At 35.7% G+C, this 15,930-nt stretch overlaps 2 protein-coding genes across 2 annotated transcripts; both read left to right on the forward strand.

The window, feature by feature from the left end:
• The first annotated feature begins 7,446 nt into the window (after positions 1-7,446).
• On the forward strand, positions 7,447-8,121 carry LOC145687462 (uncharacterized). Its single transcript, XM_081760913.1, has one exon. It carries the CDS (start codon positions 7,447-7,449, stop codon positions 8,119-8,121), a length of 675 nt encoding a protein of 224 aa, XP_081617039.1.
• A 93-nt stretch (positions 8,122-8,214) lies between these two features.
• Positions 8,215-10,046, forward strand: LOC145687463 (uncharacterized). The gene is made up of 2 exons (XM_081760914.1): positions 8,215-8,395; positions 9,232-10,046. The coding sequence occupies exons 1-2, from the start codon at positions 8,215-8,217 to the stop codon at positions 10,044-10,046; spliced, it is 996 nt and encodes a 331-aa protein (XP_081617040.1).
• Positions 10,047-15,930: the final 5,884 nt, after the last annotated feature.

Consider the following 15,930-nt stretch of genomic DNA (forward strand, 5'->3'; position numbering starts at 1 on the left):
ACCTCGCGCAGCGGATTTGAATCCAATAGAAAACTTTTGGAGTGTCGTTGTAGGAGAAGTTCAAGAAAATTGGCCGTAGAATCCACCATACACTGGAGATGAATTATGGGAGCTGGTTCAACATACATGGACGGACAGTACACGGCGAGACTATATTGCTCGCCTGGTTGATTTCATCCCAAACCAACTGTAAGCAGTTATACAATTTAATGGGGATCACACTCGCTACTAAATGAACATACCTCCGAACAATTCACCTATAACAGCTACCTAATTCATCTAGCGCATTTGAATATTGTATTTTGGCAAAACATGCTGTATGGCCTGTAATGTATCTAACTCCATGTATATTGCTACTAAATACTTATTTCAATGCCCTTGTTAGTCGAGTGAAAAAACAAAAATAACAAATAAAAATAATATATAAATTGAAAGGAAAAATAAAAATAATTAAAATTTAAAAAATAATAAAAATAAAAAAATAAAAATAAATAACAAAAATATTAATAAAAATAAAAAAGCAAACGTAATAAAAAATTAAACTGTATTATTCAGGTTCTGGAGAACTTTCTTTAAGGTTGTATATTTAAAGTTCCTGCAAATGATGATTTGTCATGCTTACAATACAAATTTCCAAACGTTACAATTTTTGTTGCGTTCAATTTACCATAATGCACAAAGTATGTTAAAAATTGTATTTGTTGTTTAACTTTTCTATTTGTTATTGAGCTCGCTTCGTTCAGGCTGGTTTACATTAATATAAAAGACAGTGAATGATTTCACCTTAATGTGAAAATACTGACGCTAAATTGGATTTGCTAATACAAGAGCAAAAATATATTCATTGCACAAATCGACATGACCAAAAGTATACCTTGTTCATAAAGCTTGGCCGCACTCTATATTGATTTCAGCTTCAGGTATCTTCGGAATAAAGTAAACCACGTTCGAACGTCCAAGGCAACCTTTGGAATCGGGAAGAAATTTGCAGATGTGCTTTTCCTTTCAAAAATATAATAAGACTTGTTACCAAGTATAATAAAAAGCAGCATTGACTCAAATACTTAATGATACAATTTTTCGAAACCTTGTGTTAATATCAGCACATGCTTGTTTGTCATTTAGATCTGCATACGTAATGGAGCATTGAGATACGTAAAGGAATCTTTCCATATGTAAAAGAATGTTCAAAGACAAGACATAGAACATAATTCTCGTCTGAGTACAAGAATAAAGGTAATTATTTTATATAATTTTTCATGCATTGTGGAGAATAGAGTTTTATAAAAGAAAGCATTGGCCCAGATCGGAATCGAACTCACAACCTTACGATTTGAAACCCAACGGCTTAACACTTAACTAAGAAAAGCAATTCTCGGAACGTGCTTCTAGCGATGTATAAATTCTGTCAAAATAATTATGGCATTCATATCCTGTTTGGGCCATTCTGTTATCTGCCAATTAATTATTATTAATTTTTCTAACAGCATTATATTCAATTTTTGACAGTGTCATTCTGTGTGTATGCCAATTTTTGTGTACAGATGGCTCTTGGGGTGACTTTTCCTCTATCCCGGAGTTTAGCATTCTGGTTCCTTTCCTCCCTTTGTTCAAAATTACAGTCAGGCCGCGTCCAAGCATCCTTTGTCAGTGTCGGAGTGAGAGCTTCATGTGTGTAACGCGCTACCGTGATCGTGTTTGGAGAACCAAATTACATTCCTTTTCAATTGGAATAACTTTCAATCTTCTGTGTATAAAATACAGTCCATTAATTGTGTAGTTCATATTATGTGTTAGTATTAAATAATTATCAACACAGTTCTTACAGTGTTTTTATGTATGTTAAAACAACACATCTGCAAAGTTTTCCCGATTGCAAAGTTTGCCTTGGAGGTTCGAACCTGGTTTACTTTTATCCGAAGATACCCGAAGTTGAATGCAATACAGAGTGCAGCCAAGCTTTATGAACAAGGTGTACTTTTTGTCATGTTGAATTATGCAATGACTATATTTTGGCTCTTGTATTAACAAAATCAATTTAGTGTCACTATTTTCACATTAAGGTGAGATCATTCATTGTCTTTTATATTAATGTAAACCAGCCTGAGCAAAGCGAGCTCAATAACAAATAGAAATGTTAAACAACAAATACAATTTTCAATATACTTTGTGTATTAAGATAAATTGAATGCAACACAAATTGGTACATTTGGAAATTTGTATTGTAAGCATGACAAATCATCGTTTGCAGGAACTTTAAATATACAACCTTAAAGAAAGTTCTCCAGAACCTGAATAATACAGTTTTATTTTTTATGTTTGCTTTTTTATTTTTATTATTTTTTATTTTTTTATTTTTTGTTTTTTATTTTTATATTTTTTATTTTAACTATTTTTCGTTTTGCTTTCTATTTTTATATTATTTTTATTTGTTATTTTTGTTTTTTCACTCGACTAACGAGAACATTGAAATAAGTCTTTAGTAGCAATGTACATGGAGTTAGATACATTACAGGCCATAGAGCATATTTTGCCAAAATACAATATTCAAATGCGCTAGATGAATTAGGTAGCTCTTATAGGTGAAATGTTGAGAGGCATGTTCATTTAATAGCGAGTGTGATCCCCATTAACTTGTTTAACTGCTTGCAGTCGGTTTCGGATGGAATCAGGCAGGCGAGCAATATAGTCTCGCCGTGTACTGTCCGTCCATGTATGTTGAGCCAGCTCCCACAATTCATCTCCAGTGTATGGTGGATTCTGCGGCCAATTTTCTTGAACTTCTCCTACAACGACACTCCAAAATTTTCTATTGGATTCAAATCCGCTGCGCGAGGTACCCAATCAACTAGTTCGATATGTGGTTCCCGTTGTAGATATGCCTGAACAAGATTGGGCGTGTACAGAGCTATGATCCTGTTGTAAGTGTACGATTTCGTCACCTAATCGAGCTCGTATCTCAGGAAGCGCAGCCTCCAGTAGTTCCAAATATTTCTGACCATTAACTCTTCCATTTATGCGGTAGATACCACCACCACCGGCATCTTTACATATCCAACCCTATGAATGAATGGTAACATGTCCCATTCGACGTGAACGGGTCATGTATCGTGGTTTATGTCGTGTTCCAGGTGGACGATAGACACGCCGAGGACCATCGTTTGCAGTAGAAAAAAATTCCTCGTCTCTAAAGACAACACTGTCAAAGATACGACCGATATTTTCTTCTGCGAACGCCCGTCGATCGACCATGTGGCTATCTGACAGTTGTTTTTCCTTGCAGCCCGGAACGACCTCAGATTTGCATTTCTGAGGCGGCGCCGAACGGTGTTTACTTCACCTGGGAACTCCGGTGCCTCTTTTAGTTGGACAGACATGAATGGATGCGGACGACATGAATGGATGCCGACGACATTCTTCAGTTAGAGAGCGATCTTGAACCGCAGAAGAAACTCGGGGCCGGCCAGATCAAGGTAATCGGGCTACATTTCCATTTTCTTGATGACGTTTCCACCATCTGTACGCAGTAGTACGATCGACGCCATATTCCACACCTGCATCAGTAACACTCAAGTTTGCATGTTGAATGAGATTTATAACACCCTGTTTAACAGCACTGTCGGAATGACACGCCATGCTCCCAGAGTCACAGTACACCACAATGCATATTATCAGCTAACGATAATATGCAGTCGCTTGTGACGTTGTGAAAACAACGCAGGCGCATTGTATTGATTCCTACTCAAAAATTAAATTAGGATTGGATTTGATCTCATATGTCTCCTTTCTGCGAAAGTGTACCTTTTCCTATATTTTCTGACGAACAAGCTTACTGACTGAAGTCCCCTAGCATCAAACTTATTTCCACATTTACCACTTCTCTAGAATAAGGAACGAAAATAATCCGCACAAGCTTGCTATAATGGGGCGGTACAGAACTTGAATAAATTGAATCTCCCTAAGAACAACCACCATGGTCACGGGGTTTCAGGCACTTACTTGTTGTTCTTTGGTTTTCATGAGTATATATTCGAACCGAACGCTACAACATTTTATTTTTTGCAGATATGTCAGAACGCTAAAATTTTCAGCTTTACATTCCAAATAAGAGGAATTATGATGACATTTATATGGATATATTTTTAAAACGAAGAAAAGAGTGAAAACAATACACAAAAACAAACACTATTACCAGTACTAAAGAATTGCTACGAAAGACTAAACCGAACATCTAGGCTCCTAACGACGGGGCTTGCAATTTGGGCTATGGTGGGTTAAGAACTACTGCAGTCAATAGTCCTCAACGGACTCAAACCTGTGTCCACATTCAGCAAGACATAAGTAAATATTTTGTGTAACGCTGTGCGCAAGCTTATTCGACAATAAGACTTGTAGTACTGTTCCCGACATTTATGTATACGTAAGATAGATCCGTCTTCATGCCATATAACTTTATGGTGGATGAACACCATGTGTGTGGCTTTTATAGAAACGGAAAAGGAAATGAGACACGAGGCTAATCCCAAAAGGATCGTTCGCGAGATGGACGGTGTGTGACGTGCCTGTGCGTGGCGACGAAAATATAGGAACATATTAATATTATTGAACGTTGAGGTGACATCTTATGCAATGAAGGTTAAAATGTCTTGTTTATTATTATTAGTAGTAGTAGTAGTAGCAGTAGTAGTATGAGTGCACTTTTCAATGTGCACTGGAAAATTACTGCCTAATTTGTTATTATTTCTGCAATTTTCCCTGGGTTGTATGTTATACAGTTTATTAGTGGGCACTACCTTTATCTCCGGGTCATCTAATGAATGAATTTCGGCACGTAGTGTGGTGAAAATAGGATTACGGAAAGAAACTAGTTCGTTTCAAACATCACCGCTGAACTTAGTAATATTTGGCTTATGGTTTGAGCTGCCAAGATAGTGTATGGGTAACGTGTGGGACTCATGAGTAGTGCAACTAGGCAACATAGGTTAAAACCTTCGTCAGAACAACCTTTTTCTTTTCACAAAGCGATCGTGAAGAATCGGAAATTGACTTTTCATACTAAATGAAGAATCGTTAAGAATGTGGAAGCACACACCTGGGTCACGATTGAAACAATTTACGAATGTTGGCTGGGGATGGGCAAATAACATTTACAGGAATTACCAGGACGGATCGAACCTATTCAATGATCTGAAATATACACTTTTCATATTATTGATCTTAGAAAGAAACACTACACCATTTGTTAAACATATTTTGGGTATAGTAATCTATGGAGTAGCGGTAGCGTGCTGGACTTTGAACTGGAATACCTCGGTTCGAATCCCCATCAAGTAAAATTTTTTCTCATAAAATAAGGCTACAAACAGAGATTCATCTGCCGTTGGAGAACTTACAAAGCATCACTGGTGAGAATATGAGTAGAGTGTATGCTTTTTTTGTCATACAATATAATGATAAGTAATGTTCATTTATAAATTGGTCTTTCTCTCTGTGTCTAGTCATCTTTATCTTCGTCTCCTATTTATTACTTCTCTCTCTTATTGCTTCTCTCTCGCGTAAATCTGTTCTTTGTCCTCCAGGTTACCGTGTCTCCATCGAATTTCTGGGTCAGTACTGTTTCGAATCTTCGATGCAGCGTCGGTCCATAACCAACCCACATCAGCCAACTAATTCAATGGTCCACTTAAACTCTGGCGCGTTCATTCTATCTGTTCGAATTAGAACGTTATATTCACAATAGGTGAAATCGAGAGTGGATGTTCAGAACAGATAAATCTTCAGAGATGACTAGAAAATGGCTCTTTTCTACTGATCAAGAGAAGATTTTATTTATATTAGTTTGACACAAAATTCGTTTCCATCCTGTAATTCAATGTATTTTAATCACGTTTTCAATGTGAAACATGCAAGAACTGCTACGTTTATAAAGAACATCCAATTTTTGTTTTGAACATTTGTAACTTTTTATAATGATACAGTTTGGACTTCTAATATTGACTCTTTCTAATAGAAATTTAGCAGTAAAATAGCACTCATGCATTTATCCTTTTCTTTCTTTCCTTCTTTTTACCCTTTTTTATTTTTGTTCAGTTTGTATTAGTAGTCTGGAATGGAGGTATTACAGGGTTTATTATAATGTATTTCGTATCAGTACGTTCAATGAACACCATCGAATTCGCTACCGAAACAGGTGAAACACGTTTGTTAAATTAGCGACATTATTCTATATGTTTCAGAGCTCTACAATTTCACAGGAAATTGAGTATTTAATTTGATCTCCAATTTGGTATTCATTTTGAAAGTGACTTAATGATATTTTCCTGTATCTTCTATGTATTCGAATAGTCCTGAAGAAATATATAATCCAAACGTCACTTCTATATTCCTGTTGGATTTCTGGAAACGGAACTTTTTAATGTTAGGTTCTTTTTTTAATACTTTTAAATTCCATATTTTTATCTGTGTTCAATTTTCTTCTTCTTCTTTTTCTTCAGTCCCCTTTTCTCTATCTCTCTCACTTCTGAACATCTGTCTAGCAGGCATACATCACTTTCAACTATTCATTTTGTGTGTTTGTTTTTAAAATTCTCCCTACATTAACTTATGAATCTTGTTTCGTCTCGCTTTGATTGTTTCATTTTCTGTATACTAATATATGTGTATTTTGAAATAAGAATTGCACCCATCTTTCTTGCTGATTTTAGTATGGGAGAGAGGAGAATAGGAGAGAGAGGGGATGCTTTTACCATACACGATTATGGGATAAGAAGGTGTATATTGGGTGGCCCAGCTGCACGGCGTCAGCTGTCGCGATTTTTTGATGTACATCAAGAATTTTTGTGGCCCACTGTACACATAAATGGTATAGGTGATGCTAACACAAGGTCATGTCATAGCGTTCAGGCTACCATTAAGTCAAGACATAACAATTATTCAGCCACATTAGACTTTATTATATTGCCGCAAACATCACAAGAGTTTCCTATTGTTCATCTAGACACGTCATCGGGAGAAATACCTTCCAACATTGAATTAGCATATCTAGCTTCAATATATCACAGCATATTGACATGTTACTGGGGGCGGAAGTATTCTTTGATCTACTTTATGAAGGGCAAATAAAATTCAAGGCAGGGTATCCAACCTTGCATGAAACGTTGTTTGGCTGGTTTGTAGCTGGAAAAATAGACAATCAACCACACATTTCGACAAATGTGTGTCACCTCTGCACAAGAGAGAAAATATACGAGCAGTTACAAAAATTCTCGACGATAGAAGAATGTTCAACGAAACATCCATCAAGTCAAGAGCAGGCAGAATGTGAAAGACACTACAAAGAAACATACCGGAGAGACGAGACTGGAAGATCGTCGTCAGACTTTCCCTTATAGAAAATGTGGTGAATCTTGGTAAATCGAAGGAGATTGCAACGAAATACTTTATTCAATGGAAAAATGGCTTATGAAGGATATTGGGAAGAAAAGAGCATATATAGCGTTCATGAAAGAGCGAAGATTTGGAAGAGAAAAGGGCATATATAGCGAAGATTTAGGCCATATGAAAGAAATAACTAGAGCAGAGAGCGATACAATGATAACAGACTACTATCTTACCCATTATAGAGTAACGAAGGAGACCAGTACTATTACCAAACTCAAAGTTGTATTTGATGCATCTTGCAAAACAACTTCTGGACTATCACTAAATGACACGATGAGGGTCGGGCCTACAATCCGAGAAGAATTATTTTCCATAACAGCAAGATTTAAGCAACATCAATACGTCATGACAGCTGATATAGAGAAGATGTATCGCAACCTTTGGGTACATGATTCAGATGCAAACTACCAGAAAATACTGTGGAGAGAAAACCCCCAAGAAGCAATAAAGATATATCAACTCAAAACTGTAACATATGGTATTGCAGCAGCTCCTTTCCTAGCCACTAGATGTCTTCAGCAACTAGCCATAGAAGAGAAGAAGAATTTCCCTAAGGCAGCAGAAGTTGTAATGAGGGATTTGTATATTGATGATCTTCAAACAGGAACAAACACGAAGAAGGAACTATATGAATTACAAGGTCAACTCACAACCCTTCTGCAAAGAGGTGGTTTTTGTTAGAGAAAATGGTGTAGCAACGATACTTCACTGCTTTCAAGAATACCTAGTAAACTTCAAGAATCAAATTTCACCATTCAACCAACTGATGATTGCATGACAAGAAGTTTAGGATTGTTGTGGAATCCCATTAAAGACACATTTTCCTTCTCTGCCAAACCAAGAAACAATGCTCAACAAATCGCGAAAAGGACCATTTTTGTCACAGTAGCGAGCATATTTGATCGCTTAGGATTTATAGGACCAGTTATTCTTAAGGCAAAAATATTTCTGCGAAGTTTGTGGGAATTAAAATTGAATTGGGTTCAAGAAGTTCCGGGCCCATTGCATTCAGAGTGGGAAACTTTCGAGCAGTAACTTCAATAGTTGGAATCACTACATGTTCAGCGGAAGGTTATTCAAGAAACACAATCGCAGGGAGAAATTCACGGATTTTGCGACGGATCTCAGAATGTATATGGAGCTTGTATATATGGAACATCTAGTACAAGAAATGGAAAATTCACAGCAAACTTATTAAGTTCAAAATCTCGAGGAAGAAGACAACTATTCCTCCCCTAGAACTTTTGTTACTAGCACAGCTAATTCAGAAAGTAATACATGCTTTACATTGCAAGATAGATAAGGTTGTTTTATGGTCAGATTCCACCATTGAATTAGCATGGATAAGGGGGCCTTGTTCTCAGTGGAAGACGTATGTTGCAAATCGTGTGGCGGAAATTCAACAATTGACTTGTGACTATGAATGGAGACACATCAGAAAAGAGGAGAATCCAGCAGATCATATATCGAGAGGATAAACACCGTCAGAGATTCTTGATAATGACTTATGGTGGCATGGGCCTTCCTGGCTAACTGAGAAATTAGACTCACATACGAGGGAAGATTTTTCGGACCTAGTGATGTTCCCGAGTGACTACAGCAGTAATGGTTTCTACAACACCGTGTGAACTCTTAGACAGATATTCATCATTGAGAAGATTGCAACGTGTAACTGCTTATTGTCTACGATTTGCACACAACATGAGAAGATCTAATTGTGACAGACAGCATGGACATTTTACAGTAAGTAAATTACATGAAGCACTCGAATGTCTTATTAAACTATCACAGCAACAAGCATTTCACAAGGATTAAATGCGTTGAGATCACGAAAGGAAGTCGACAACCATGGTCAACTGAGAACTTTGAACCCATGCTTGGATGAGAGGCAAATCAGCAGAGTCGGAGATACATTAAATGCAGCAGATCTTACTGAAGGATGGAAACATACTATTGTACTTGAAACTAACTGCAATTTGACAATCTTAATCGTCCAAGAAGAACATAAGAAGCTATTGCATGCCGGGCCTCAATTATTGTTATCATCCTTGCGACAATCATATTGGCCAATACGTGGACGAAACTTGGTTCGTCAAGTTGTGCATCAGTGTGTCACATGTTTCAGACACAATCCTAAAGATGGTACACAAATGATGGGAGATCTACCAGCTGGTAGAGTTCAACCAACAAGACCATTTCTTCACAGCGGTGTTGACTACTGTCGACCCATTTATCTTAAATCGAATAACCGAAGGGGAGCCAAACTTCATAAGGCATATATAGCACTTTTCGTGTGTTTTGCGACTAAGGCGGTACACATTGAACTCTTAAGTGATCTAACTACACAGGCGTTTACTGGAGCATTGAAGCGATTCATGGCTCGTCGAGGAAAATGTGCTAAACTGTATTCTGATAATGCAACTAACTTCATTTGTGCAAAAAGAGAACTACAAGAATTGAAGACTTTACTTGAATCAGAAAACCATAAAGAAAAATTACATACTTTTCTAGCAACTGATAACATCACGTGGGTTTTTGTTCCAGCAAGATCACAAACTTTGATGGCTTATGGGAATCATCAATTAAATCTCTCAAATACCATTTAAAGAGAGTTGTGGGAAATGCTTCACTCACCTACGAAGAGATTAACACTATTTTGACACTGATTGAGGGTTGCTTAAACTCTAGACCTTTAACACCATTATCAAATGATCCAAACGACCTACATCCTTTAACACCTGGTCATTTCATAACAGGCGACGCACTCACTACCATTTCAGAACCTAACTTGAAGAATATTCCTGTCAACAGACTTTCAAGATGGCAATACATACAACAACTTCATCAGCAATTTTGGTCCAGATGGTCAAAGGAGTATCAATCAAGTCTTCTAGAACGATCCAAGTGGAGAAGAAAATTCCCCAATCTTTTGGAAGGTGATTTGGTGCTCATCAAAGACGATAGCATTTCATTTATTTATTTATTTATTTATTTCGGAAAAACAACAGGCAAATGCCTAATTACAGTTTTCCCTTATTGTAAAATGTATTTAATACACTTTAAAATACATATATAATAACATACTAATATGACCTCAATTCTATTATAATATACTCTAAAATACACATATAATAAAATAATGAGATGAAAGTAAAATATACGTTAAAATACAAATAGCACGATATACAGGATACAACAAATTTATGTAGAGTGAAAATTTTGTTTGTAACTAAAAACATCTATATCTGGGTGTTCTTGTGACGTCTTATTATACAATATACACATTTTTCTGATAGGCGATACATCTAATGCATTAGTCCTTTGCGCTGAGAGATGGAATATTTCATTATGGGGTCTCGTTGCTCTATGTGGGACGCGAATTTTGATTTCTGATAACAAATATTCTGAATCTATTGCACCATGAATTATTTTATGTAAGAAAGATAATATGAAATGACTTCTTCTGCTTTCAAGAGATTGTAATAAATATTTGTTTCGAAGACCTTCGTAGTTCTCAAATTTGGGATATATACCTGTTTCTTTATATGTCAAAAAGCGCACAAATTTATTTTGAATGTTTTCGATTTTATTTATATATTTCTTACTATTAGAACCCCATATTATCGCTGCATATTCCACCTTAGACCGCACATAGGCAGTGTATAATGTTTTGAGAGCATTAGTATTAGAAAAATCACCTCCTAATCTCATCACAAAGCCAAGATTCCTAAAGGCCTCACCAATTACTCTGTTGACATGAATATCGAATGATAGGTTTGACTGCAGAGTGACTCCAAGATCAGTAACATAATCCACTCTCTCAATTGGCGTTTGATTAATAGTATACGCATTGCGTACATATTTATTTTTCTGGTGTATGATACTGCTTTACATTTTCTAATATTTAGTAGCAACTTATTTGATTCACACCATTGGGAAATAGCATTAATGTCATTTTGCAAAGAAATTGCGTCTAATTCCGTAGAGATACTGCGATAGATTTTTAGATCGTCAGCAAACAAAAGTTTGTGGGAAGATGTTATTACAGGTGGTAAATCGTTAGCAAATAGTATAAATAACAGAGGTCCTAAGTTCGATCCCTGAGGCACACCAGAGTCTACGACATATTCCTTAGTTAAAATATTCTTCTATCGAACGCGATGTTTCCGTTGGTAAAGATAGGATGCTATAAGTTGTTGAAGATTTTGTGAAAAATTGAATGTCACAAGTTTGCTTAGAAGTATATCGTGATTAATTACGTCGAACGCCTTGGAGAAATCTGTATAAATTACATCTACTTTTTCCTTTTTATCAACTTGATTAGCTATGAAATGTGTAAGTTCTGGAGATTAGTCACAGTTGACCTCTTTGGCATGAAACCATGCTGAAAGTGAGATATTACTGACCGTACATGTGAATAATTTTTTTCGTATATAATAATTTCAAATATCTTAGATGGGGCAGATAGTAGGGTTATCGGTCGACAATTTTTTATTTGGTCTGTAGGACAGCCTGTTTTGGGAATGGGACAGACGTCACCAATCTTCCATTTCGTAGGAAATGTAGAAAAAGCTATTGACTTGTTAAAAATAACTTGTAGGGGATGTTTCATTATTTCTGAGCAGCCTTTAATGATATATGGTGGTATTTTGTCTGGGCCACAAGATGACCGTGGTTTAAGTTTTTAATAGCATTCTCCACATCTTTGGTATCTATAAAGTTAATGTTTAATTTGTCCAGGATTTCCGAATTATTGTGTTGCTCCATAGGAAGAAGATTGTAGCTCGATTTATTGTGTGTCACTTGAAAATTTGTCATAAACGCGTTTGCAATATCAGCATCGTCACTCAAAGTTTGACCATCATAATGAAAGATATTACTTCCCGAATTACTCTTTTTATTCTTAACATACGCCCAGAAAGTCTTAGGATTATTTATAATATTGGCCTCACAGTTGTTTAAATATATATTGTATGCATTAGAAATTTCTTTTTTAGAAAGAGCTCTCAATTCTTTAAATTTATTATAGTGATAAAGTGCGTCCCGAGAACCCTGCTTCCATTTCTTATGGTGATATGATTTGCTCTTAATTAATCTAATTATGTCACTTGAAAACCAAGTAGGATCTCGGGATGCATCGGTCAAAAATAGAATAGAGTATATTCTATTTCACCTCTAAAAGGGAAAACTGGACGTATTGTGCAACTGTTTCCTCGGAAGAACGGAATAGTATGAGTGGCAACAGTGAAAACTACCTGAGGTACAACAACAAGATCTATTCATCAATTATGCCCGCTTCCTAAGGAGAGTTAATGTGTTAGTGTTATTCATAGTGTTGTGTTGTGTGTGCATTATTTTGTTTATGTTTATATCATTCATTCATAACTTCAAGGCTGGCGGTATGTTCAGAACTGAGCGTTCTTCTCAATAACAACTAACGCCTGTAAGTAATTGGTTAGGCAGCAACATAAAAACTAATATTTTTTCTCCCAGCAGGGTGAGAGTATGTATGTGTAAAACAGGACACCAAGGAATCAGTAGTAGCTACGTGTGTTAGGTTATAATATCGCATTAATCCACATATACTCATGTTCATTCAACGAATTTGCTGTAGTTGTTTAATTCATATAATGTTGTGTGTTATGAAATGCAAATATATTTCAACAGTCTCAAAGCAACAATGAAGAATTATTAAGAAACCAGCGCCTACAAAGGGATTACATAGACCAAAAATGATATAACAAACAGGCATAAGCCTTTTTTTCTAGCATGAGAACATATTAAACGTAACTTACTAAATTTTGGGGATTACAAATTATCATCTTACTTGTCGGTGTAGGCCTATTCGTTTTCACGTTCAAGTGACGAAAAAAGAAATTGTGGTGATAGTGATAAAAATCGAATACGAGATTTCAATGATTTCAAGTTTCACGCCACCACATATCCAAAAAGTGAATTTTCGATGTCCGTCTATTTGTTCGTCTGTCGGTTCGTCACGATTATACACACACTCAAATAGAGGCCATACTGTTCAGCGTATGTGGACCGAATTCTAGACATGAAGATTTTATAACACTTTATCGTTTCGAATTCTATATCCTCCGACACCTAAAAATAAGGGTAATTTACTTACGGAAGAAAATTTAAAATAATTAAATTTTCTCGAAAACAGCAGTAAAGATTTACTTTATATTTTTACAAATATATAATTTATTAATAGCCCTCCACCGTAGTATGAATCATTGCTCTCAAACAAACACAGAGGCATAATTTACTGTATAGGATGCGTTTTTTCGAACAATTTTCTCAATCACATTTCATAAATAAATGTATCCATAATAACGTAACAATATGATGAAACTCGTTTGTCATGTAAACATTCAGAAGGGGTAGTTTACTCTTAAGGCAAGCTTTTTTACGATGATTTTGCCATTTACGCCTGACGCAATTTTGTTCATATTTCATACATAAATGTTAAGTAAATAACGTAACGATATGGTATAATTCCATCATACTGAAAATCTAGAAGTGGTATATTACTTTTGGGAGTAAATTTTACCCTACGATTTTGTCGAGAACGACTCAGGCAATTTTGTTCGTATTTCATAAATAGCATATCTCGTTTGTCCTGAAAAGATCCACAAGGGATAGTTTATTCTTGCGGATAAATTTTTTGACGATTTTCTCAGAAAGTACTCAGAAGTAATTCTAACATATGGCATCAGTTTTTTTTCTAAGGGAAATATCAACCAATGGGTACTTTACTTCTGGACCTAAGTTGATTCGACACAATGTTTTCCAAAACATATTACTTTCTTCGCCTTTCCGAAATAAATGTTTCAGTAATAGCTCCAGCCTAACACGAGTCAGTTTAAACGATTCGAGCGAGAAAATTGAGTGCGTTTCATCCATACCCTCTCTTAGATATATTTTTAAATGTTACGCCTAATCACAATTTTCCAAACAAAATCGAAAATTCTTTTAAATGTGCCTTGTTGTTTCCAAATGATTGCAGTGCGTTAGTTCTGGATTTGATTCCCGGTGATAGTGCTTTTTTATACAACGTTAAGGTATAGGTGATACGTCGGTGAAAAAAAATGTGTTTAAACAAACCTAACCAAGCTAATAAATAATACAAAGAGATAATACAATATAACGAAGTTATTGAAGAAACGTTGTTAATACTTAGGTATTTGCGAGTGAAATGTCCAACCGATGACTGTCAACTCCAAAGGTAAAGAAGTGAAACATACAATACCAGGTTAATCAGTGGTCTCTAGGTAAAGCTATCCTACTAGGAAGTGATTGAGATACCAAAGAATGTTGTAATCGCTGGAAGACATGTTACGAGAATACAGTGGGTAAGAGAATTTAATACTGCAAATCATTGATAGTCTACACCTTCGTTGAGCATTGAAGTGCGTAGGCCAATATAGGTTTGCATTAAAATGAACATTATAAAACAATATCTGTTAAACATTACGGGGGCTTGCGGACAGGTTTGCAATGAATTTCATGTGGTTCGATATTGTAACAATCCTAGCAAACTCCTGAGCCTTCCTCACTCTACAAGTTAAATTTGTGCTTAATTAAAGCTCTATTTGTTTAAATTTAAAACTGTTAACCAATGTCACCTGTTCCCCACGGGCAATAATTAGCCAGTAGTTCTTTCGTTTCGCCTTTTGTTTTAGCGCCATAAATGTTTTTGTTCATAAATTTCTTTGTCTATGATTTTGCATATATGTGGATGGGCATTAAATTTTGACTTCTACGCCATATACATCTACTTACAAACACACCTGTAGAACGGACACAATAAACTTGGAATATATTGTTTGTGTATGGAAAATCATACACGCAGCGCTGCACGGGAGAGCCGTGTGTATGGAATTCCATATACATGACAGTCAACTTCCTAAGAAATGTATAAAAAAAGCTGCAGTAATAATAATAATAATAATAATAATAATAATAATAATAATAATAATAATAATAATAATAAACAGAAAAAAAGAGTTATTTACGTAATTTATTTATTAAAGTATGCGAGTGCAATAGACTTAACTTATTTCTCCCCCTCTCTCTTAGAAGGCAACAATCCTTTGGGTGCCAAGACATGGAAGAGGACTTGTGGGACATCGGATCCCTTTTTTGTTAGTACCAGCTTTCTAGAGCGGATGCAGTTATTCCCGATAGAAAATAGATGAAAATAGACCTTTCTATTACTATTAAAGTAAATAATTACACTCATTAGCTCAATGTGATACTTGTTTGTTTAACTTTATACAGACAGCTTATCCGTGGAAGAATACATAATAAGTGATAATAAAATAATAATAAAATAATACAGACAGGTTGATAATAATAATACCTAAAATAAACTCCGCAAATATTCTTGTAAATAATAGGTAAAAGTTTGCGTCACACTGTCCATTTTGCTCGGCACGCGAATGTGCCATGTTATACTGGTTGAGGCAAAATGGCATATAG

This window comes from Thermobia domestica, chromosome 6 (assembly GCF_964235325.1).
Source record: "Thermobia domestica chromosome 6, izTheDome1.hap1.1, whole genome shotgun sequence".
Classification (NCBI taxonomy): Eukaryota; Metazoa; Arthropoda; class Insecta; order Zygentoma; family Lepismatidae; genus Thermobia; species Thermobia domestica.